Source organism: Herpailurus yagouaroundi, unplaced genomic scaffold, assembly GCF_014898765.1.
Source record: "Herpailurus yagouaroundi ecotype Mexico unplaced genomic scaffold, PumYag 182, whole genome shotgun sequence".
In the NCBI taxonomy this organism is placed as follows: Eukaryota; Metazoa; Chordata; class Mammalia; order Carnivora; family Felidae; genus Herpailurus; species Herpailurus yagouaroundi.
Genome location: NW_024412413.1, coordinates 49,196,582 through 49,205,352, shown reverse-complemented (window position 1 = coordinate 49,205,352; position 8,771 = coordinate 49,196,582). Strand labels below are relative to the sequence as shown.

The window sequence follows — 8,771 nt, the reverse complement described above, 5'->3', positions numbered from 1 at the left end:
AATGAAGGAACAGTCAAAAAGTATGTGTTAAATTTTTGAAAATGAGTCTGCCTTGGAAATCTTCTATTTTTCCTATATTCATTCAAAATTATTGTGAACAGTTTTGTTGCATTCTGACAGCTGGAAAAGAAGTAAAACATTTAGTTAACTTGTTATGAGTAAAACGTGTCTAAAAGGTAATTGTTTATTACTAATTGTTTATTACGTGTAATAACTTTCTGGAGAAGCCAAACACTTGAAACACTTCAAACAAAAAGAATTAAAATACTTGATCAATTTTTATTTCAAAATGTCTACAAAGTTTTAACTCTCCATTATACAAATAATTTTTCAAAATTGAGACATTATTCAAATGTAAGCCAAAGTCCTTATACAAAAAGAATACACACAAAGATCAAAAATATACATATTCTCTCAGCAAACTTTGTTACATAAATAAGAAAAATATATACAGCTCATATTTTCAATTTAAAGTACAATTGCCTTAACACTGCAACCACATACAGAAGGTACTAAAATAAAAAGAAATACTACAGCAAAAGTTACGGGAAGAACAAATTCATCTTATGACATCTACAGATTATAAAGATACACAGAGCCAATAATCAAGGAACATACACTTCACATTTAGATCTTAATTTTTACTTCACTTTATTTTTTAGAATATCCTCTGGATAGGTAAAATTCACAATTTTACCAGCTACCCTTAATACAAAAGTTAGAATATGTGAAGAAACCTATGTCTTTGTACTTTGGGATAGGTGCCAAAAGAATTCTTTAGGTTGAATTTGTATGAACGAGTGTTAACATTTTCCAAGGAAACTGAATTGGCTATTGAAAACTCAAACAACTCTTTTTAAGTAGGAACTGTGGGGAAAAAATCCAAATACTTTAAAAGTCTTAACATAGTAAAGCAATAAGGAAAAATTATGCTAATGGTTCCCTAGATTGTTAGGCAACTCAACTAGATATATGGTGATTATGTTTTGCCCCAGAAATTCTCCTTCCTTTTCTGAGCTCGTGCCAGAGTTTGAAAAGCCTGGAGACTAGAAGCTGCGGAGCGAGCAGAAATCTCAGATAATCTGTCTTCATCTGCAATGAAAAAAGCATAATCAGAAAGTATCTCTAATATAAACACAATGTTTTATAACATGAACAGAAAATTAAAAGCATCAGGCTTTGTGATGTCAAAATTGACTCTGTCAGAAAAAATTATTAAAATAAAAGATATTAACATTTTCAAGACAGTTCACCACAATTTCCCAAGTTTACCATATTGAGAAATCAAACACTTTCGTGTCAAATGAGCATTGTTTCCTTCCTGAAATCCCACAATGACATTACCTAAACACATGGCCTGTGATTTCAGTATTACTTGGAAACAATTCATCATCACACTGTCTTGCCCTACTTTAAAACGCACAGCTCTTCTGAGCAAAAAGCTTTTTTAAGCTTTTTAAAAACAAAATGCCATACCTTCATACGGTACTTAATGTTCACATTTCCTAAATAATCTCACTTAATGTTTGACTTTAATATGCTACCCTTCATTAGGACAGAAATTCCTCATTCTGAGTAAGCAAATATGTTACAAGATTATTTGTAAACGCTATTCTTCCACTAAGAAGAAAACAGAACGGGATTCAAAGTGTCCGGATATTTATGTTTCAAAACATAATAACTTGATTTCTGGCTCACTGAATTCTGAAAAAAGTCCCAAGTTTGTTAAGAGGAGAGAAAATCTTCAATGTGAAAATCTTCAGTCAGTTCCTATGTGAACTTATATAAAGTATTCATTCAAATTTATTTTCAAATCCAAAATTTATAAATTCAATAATTTCATACATCCTAGAATGAGTTAAAATAGTAACTTTGATTGCTCACATCAGGAATTCAAAATTCCTGCTGCCGCTATTAGAAGCAAATGAATTTTTCAGAATGAATACAACACAAGAAAAAAAGTCCATTTGCCCTAATCATATTTTTTTTGATAACTGATAATTGAAAATTGAGCATTTGGAACAAATGATACATATAATGCTAGACTGGATTCCTGAGCCCACAGCCAGCCAGGATGGAAAAAAAGAAAGAGTATTGACCTCAGGTGTGATGCAAGGCACACTCTCTTGTCATCTGTTTGCCCTAAAAATTTTTTTCAAGACTTAAGTCCCAGTTTACTCATTTGTAAATGGGGATAACTTTATCCCCCCCTCACAGGGTTTCATGGATCTAATGATATAATATCTGCAGAAGTACTTTGTAAACTATAAAGTGCTAACCCAATGTTAAAATCATGATCTACTATAAACTACCATATAATAAAACCTCATACTTGGATCTGATGTTATTTCACTATTGAAATACCTTCATCGTTAAAGACTTCATGCTGAGGCAGCTGGAAATTGTTCATCCTTGCTTTTCCCACTTAAAAAAAAAAAAGGCAGAAAAATCATCCTTCAGAGCCATGTAACAGTATATTTTGTTTATAGGAAAACCTTAGTGAAAGATGGTCAAAACTTTTATTAATTTTATATCTTTGATAGAAATTATTATCAATGGGCCATTCACTAATTTATAACGTGCTTAGCAAATATGTAAACAAGCAATGGGAAAACTTCTAGATTCTTTTCAATAATAATATTGATCTATTCTAACTTTAAAGAAATGCAGTAGGCTTCTGTTTAAAGATGGGAGATGGGACAACACACATTTACAAGAATGACATTAAACCCACAGGACAAGAAAAATGAAGATAAGAAAACAACAAAATTTTGGAAACGGGAAAGCAAACAGAAAAGCAGTGAGTATATGAGACACCGGCAGGGCTCAGTTGGTTAAGTGTATGACTCTTGATTTTGGCTCAGGTCATGGTCTTTCAATCGTGAGACTGAGCCCTGCCTGAGTCAGGCTCTCAGGCTGTGTGAAGCCTGTTTAAGATTCTCTCTCTCCCTCTTTCCCCTGCTTCCATGCTCTCTCTCCCTCTCAAAAAAAAAAAAAAAAAAAAAAAAAAGCTTAGAAAAGCAGTGTGTTTGTTACCATCATACCTAAGCTGAATCCTAAGTCAGCAGAAGAAAGAATCCAAGAAGCAACCAATTTGTTCTCCTAACCTAGCTCAAGTTTAGGAGTACTAAGTACCCCTGAAAGTTGGAGTGAAGATAAGCCTGAACCAGGAAACTGGTTGAAGTCTTTTACAAAACAATTAGTCTGCCAAATCCTTCTTTATATTTCCACAGCTGGGTAACTGACCTTTCTCACAAGAGAGGAATGGAGGTTTCCTCTCTAAAGGTTTATCAGAACTGCTCTGACTGAAGAACACCAGGTTCAACTGAGGGCGAGGGTACCATATTCAAAACAGGACAATTATATATATCATTTATCTTTTCAAAAAGATAAAACATGACATCCATAAAATAAGAACAGAATGCTACATAAAAGGAATATACAGTTAAAAAATTCTTAGAAATTAAAAAATATAGCAAAAATTTCTTAAAACGCAGAAGGGGTGAAAAATAAATAGTAACCCTCTCAAATTAAAATAAAAAGACAGAGATGGAAAATAGGAAAGGTAAGATAAGAAAATAAGATAATGTTCAACATGGACAACATTGGAATAAGAGGAGTGTCAGAAAAACAGGAATCAGAACACGGAGGGGAAGAAATTACTGATGAAATAATTCAAGAAAGTGAGGAACCAGGCTCCCCAACTGAAAAAGTTGACTGAGTACTAGCAAAACGAAGACACCTGCTTTAAAATTTCAGAGCATTAAGGGTAAAAGGAAGATCCCCAAAGATGCCGGGGGGCAAAAAATCCATATACAATGATCAAAAATAAAAAGAGCACTGGGGCACCTGGGTGGCACTGTTGGTTGAGTGTCCGACTTCAGCTCGGGTCATGATCTCATGGTTTGTGGGTTCAAGCCCCACGTTGGGCTCTGTGCTGAAAGCTCAGAGCCTGGAGCCTGTTTTGGATTCTGTGTCTCCCTCTCTCTTTGCCCCTTCCTCACTAACTCTCTCTCTCTCTCTCTCTCTCTCTCTCTCTCTCTCTTTCAAAAATAAATAAACATTTAAAAACATTTTTTAATAAAATAAAATAAGAGCATTAAGACTTTTCAACAGTAAAAGTGGAAGCTAGAAAAGAGCAGAGCAATGCCTAATAAAACTAAAGGAAACCAATTTATGACCTTGAATTCTCATCTAGGCAATGTTTGGCCATGTCTGAAGACACGTTCAGTTGTCACACCAGGGGAAGCGGTGCTACTGGCATCTAGTAGGCTGCCTATTGTGGAAAGGACAGAACTTGGAGGAAACCTCACGCTGCTACAAAAGTACTGGGGTTGCCGCACAGCTCGGTGTTCCAAAGATGAGATGGAACTTTTCCTATTTAAATTTTTTTTTTAACGTTTATTTATTTTTGAGACAGAGAGAGACACAGCATGAATGAAGGACGGTCAGAGAGAGGGAGACCCAGAATCCGAAGCAGGCTCCAGGCTCTAAGCTGTCAGCACAGAGCCCGACGCAGGGCTTGAACTCACGGACCGCGAGATCATGACCTGAGCCGAAGTCGGCCGCTTAACGGACTGAGCCACCCAGGCGCCCCGGGACTTTTCCTATTGAAAGAAATGTGTTACATTAACTAAAAAACCCTAGATAATAAACACAAGTTATTAACATACAGTACATACTTAAGCCTTTGTACCCATCAGGATAACATTTTTGTTTTAAAAGACAAAAAAATAAAAACCAAAATAATTACCATTATGTTGAAATTCTGGATCTCTGAGAGAGCCCTGAATTCGACGAGAGGGATGCCAGTAGGACGGAGCACAGGGTGGGGAAGGAGACTGCCCAGGTGTGTTTGCTGGATATTCTGGAATTTTTGAAACTGGAAGAGCTACCTCAGCACGTCTGGGGATACTGATTTCAGAATCTTCCCTCAAAGGCAAGGGATCAATTGTTTTTATACCAGCAGCTGGAGAAGTCAGGAGGGCTATAGCACGACTTTCTTTCTAAGTGATTAAAAAAAAAAAAAAAAAGATACATATATGTGTCTGTATATAATAAGTAAAATCTTTAAATACACAAAAAATATAACCACAAAAGCAGTAGGAGAAATTATGAAAAAAATCTATGTAACCTCCATGTGAGGAAGATTTTACATGCCTAACAAACAATATTGGTAAATATATTTAGCTATATAAAAATATATAAACATTAAAAAAATTTTAATCACAAATTTGAGGAACATATACAACCTATATATTGACAATGAATGACCATTGCTACATAGATATTTCTCTAAAAGTAGTAAGAAAAAGACAATTAAAAAGTAGAAAAGGGATATACATAAGCAATTCATATAGACAAATTACAAATAGCAAAAATACCCTACCTCACTAGTAATCAAATAATTTCAAACTAAAAGCACCAAGGTACTAATTTTTCACTTACCAAATTACAAAGATTAAATTTTTTTTTGTCAAAAACACACTATAATACTGATGCTGACAAGACTATGGAAACACCGGCACTCTCCTAGAGTCCTGGGAGTATAATCTTCCCAGGTTGCTGGCAAAACATAGAAAAAGCCTTAAAATTTTGTGTTCTTTGGTCACACAATAATACTTGGAGAGTATTTATACAAAAAGAGATAAAATGAACAAAAATGTAGCTGGACGGATTTCTTTACAGCACTTTTTCAAAACAGAAAAATTAATAACTATAGGCATCTAATTTTTTAAAAATTGCTTTCAATAATAAACAGCCTGCATAACTATACGTTGCATATCCCGTTGCTATTAAAAATTAGATCATAATATTTAATGATATGTAAATATGTTAATTCATTGCCAAGTGAGAAAAAAATAGATTAATCTTACCTACAGCATAATAAACAAATACACTATACACCTAAAGAACTCAAAAATTCAATATGGCTGCCCTGAACAGTAGATGGAACACCACTGATTTCCTTTTTTAGCTGGTATCTTCTATTTTCCACAATGATAATGTATCACTATCTTAAAAGTCCTTGTAGAATTTTCCTTATTAGAAGAATGCGAACCAGTAAAATCAAACACAGTTCCAAACTTTCCTAATTATTTCTTGTAAATGTGGCCTTTATTTACTAACTTTGGATTTATTGATGCAATATTCAAAACAATGCTTTCCTTTGGTATCTTTTTCTGTAATTAGAGAGCTTACTGCTTCAAAGTGGAGAGGCCTGGGGTCTTATCCAACAAACATACATATTTTTCACATCAAGATCTAAAATAAAACCACAAATCTTCCTCTTGCTTCCCTTTTTAACTATAAGTATCACTTAGGAAAAATGTTCTTCTGATTTACTTTTTCTTTTTCTACATATATACACAGAATCTGAGATCTCTGTCAAATTGGTATCACTATTGCTTAAAAGGCCTGAATGAAATCTCTCTTACAATATTTGTAACATGGGGTTCCCAGGTATAATTTAATGGACTTTGCAATCTGTTTTTGAGGCTAAAGTCTTCTCATTGGCCTCCTTCCCCCTCCACCCCATACAGCCCATTCTGCACTGAATAGCCAGAGTGATTTTATCATGTAAACCAGATATTTGCTGTGTGGCTTTACACCCTCCCAGGGCTTCCCCGGGGAGGAATCACGCCCCCACGCCTCACCCACCCTCCCTTCCCAATCTCATTTCTTACCTCTCGTCCTCCCTCTTAGGCCCCAGTCACACTGGTCTTCAAAACTCTCACTGCTACACACTTGTACTTACTGTTCCTTCAAACAGGAAAACAATCTCTGCTCATCTCTGCCTGGGCACATACCTCATTAGTCAGTTCTTAGTTAAATTGTCACCTCCGCAGAGGTGCCTGTCCTGATAGCCTGTCCTGATAGTAAAGCAACCTCACCCATGACTTGGAGGTTACTTGTGGTTTTATTTAACTCACAGCATTGATACTACCTAAAATTATCTTTTTAAAAAATCATCTATCTCTCAGAATGAAGATGTAAGCTCCATGAGGGCAGGGATTTTGTCTTGATTACCAAAGAATCCCCAGATCCCAGAATGGTACGTGACACATAGAGCACATTAAATATCAAATTGAGTGAGTGAAAGTGAAATTCCTGATATTTCCCTCCAAAGATGGTTTCTGTCCAGAGTTCTCCTACTCAGTGCAGGGCATCCCCCATCAATCCTACAAGGTAAGGCAGAAACGTAGAAGTCATTCATGGTTTCTCATCCACCATTATCCAACCCAGCACCAAGCCTTGACTTTGCTCCCCTTATTCACAATTCTTCAGTTTCATCCACTTCTGTCAATGTCCACCCTCCTCAGTCCAAGCTATCAACTTGTCCTACCTAGACTACCACAGTGACCTTCAAAGGGTAACTAGTCTACTCTTGCTTTCCATGGCAGCCGAAAGGTCTTTAAAATATTTCAATGACTTCCCATTGCTCTCAAGATAATGATAAAAATTCTCAATATTGCTATTTTTGCCAGATTCATCTTGACCTACTCCCTGCCACACACTATACTTACCTTTGTTTCTTAGAACCCTATGTTCTTTCTCACCACAGGATATTGGCATATGCTATACTTCTCCTCCCCACCCTTTTTACCTGGTCAACTCTTCCTCTTCCTCAGTATCTCAACCCAATTATGACTTCTTTTAAGAAGCATCCTTGATTTCCAAGAAGCTTCCTGACTTCCAGGACTAGGCCAATTCCTTTCAAAATAGCACTATATACTGCTTTGAAACTCTTATTAGTTTTAATTTTACTTTTTGGGGGGTTATGATTCTTTGATTACTGTGTATCTCTTTTGCCAGACTGTAGGTTCCGTAAGATCATGAACTATGTCTATTTTTTTTTAACTTTATTTATTTTGGAGGGGTCGGTGGGGAGTGGCAGAGAGAGAAGGAGAGAGAGAATCCAAAGCAGGCTCCATGCTGTCAATGCAGAGCCTGACGCGGGGCTCAATCTCATGACCGAGAGATCATGACCTGAACCAAAATCAAGAGCTGGTTGCTTAACCAACTGAGCGCCCCATGTCTATTTTTGTTCACTATCTTTATTGCATGTGGGTAAACAGATAAGTAACATCTGCTGCATGAATGAATAAAGTGAGCTAACACACACTTAGCTTTTTAATATCATTTATAAGATGTTAAAATGGTCCTTGACAATTAAACCAATACCATGAGAATTCTCCTCTGAATTTTGTGAGACAGTGTTATTTAGGAGTTAAAAATGTGGGCTCTGAGGACAGACTGCCTGGGACTAAATTCTGCCCCACCAATTGGCAGCTGTGTTTCCCCAGTTTCATCTAAATGAGAATAATAACAATACCAACCTCCTGGAGTCATTATGAAGACTTAAGTTAATATACGTACAGTACTTAGCACAGGGCCTAGAACATAGTTAACCACTCAGTTAATGCTAGCTATTATGATCATCCCCATGTTTTTAAGTTACCCAAATTGCTGCTGCCCCATAACCTTCCCACAATTAAATGTCACTAAAAGTTAATATTAAAAAAATTTCTGGATATTATAAACATATTTTGAATCTTATAATTAAAAAGATATACAATGATATTGAGGGAAATTGATTACTGGAAAGGATTTATTGGAAACTGTATTGTGTGCATGATGAGGTGGAAATTGGCATTAAAGAGCAGTTATCATTCTATTTCATTAATTTAACTATTCAATAATTAATTCCATAATAAATGAAAATGTTACATATAAATCCAGCTGCCAATATGGATTAAGGCTACTCTTTT

General features: G+C 35.6%; 1 protein-coding gene across 2 annotated transcripts in view; it reads right to left on the bottom strand.

Moving 5' to 3' along the window:
• Positions 1 to 259: 259 nt before the first annotated feature.
• The window catches only part of MDM1 (Mdm1 nuclear protein), a 33,624-nt gene continuing 25,112 nt past the window's right edge, over positions 260 to 8,771 (bottom strand). For both annotated transcript variants that reach the window (XM_040491483.1, XM_040491484.1), the window contains 3 exons: positions 4,754 to 5,006; positions 2,365 to 2,424; positions 260 to 1,092 (listed from right to left, as the gene is read on the bottom strand). In XM_040491483.1, the coding sequence (XP_040347417.1) occupies positions 980 to 1,092; positions 2,365 to 2,424; positions 4,754 to 5,006 (426 nt within the window). In that variant the 3' untranslated portion in view covers positions 260 to 979. The remainder of the gene's footprint in view (positions 1,093 to 2,364; positions 2,425 to 4,753; positions 5,007 to 8,771) is intronic.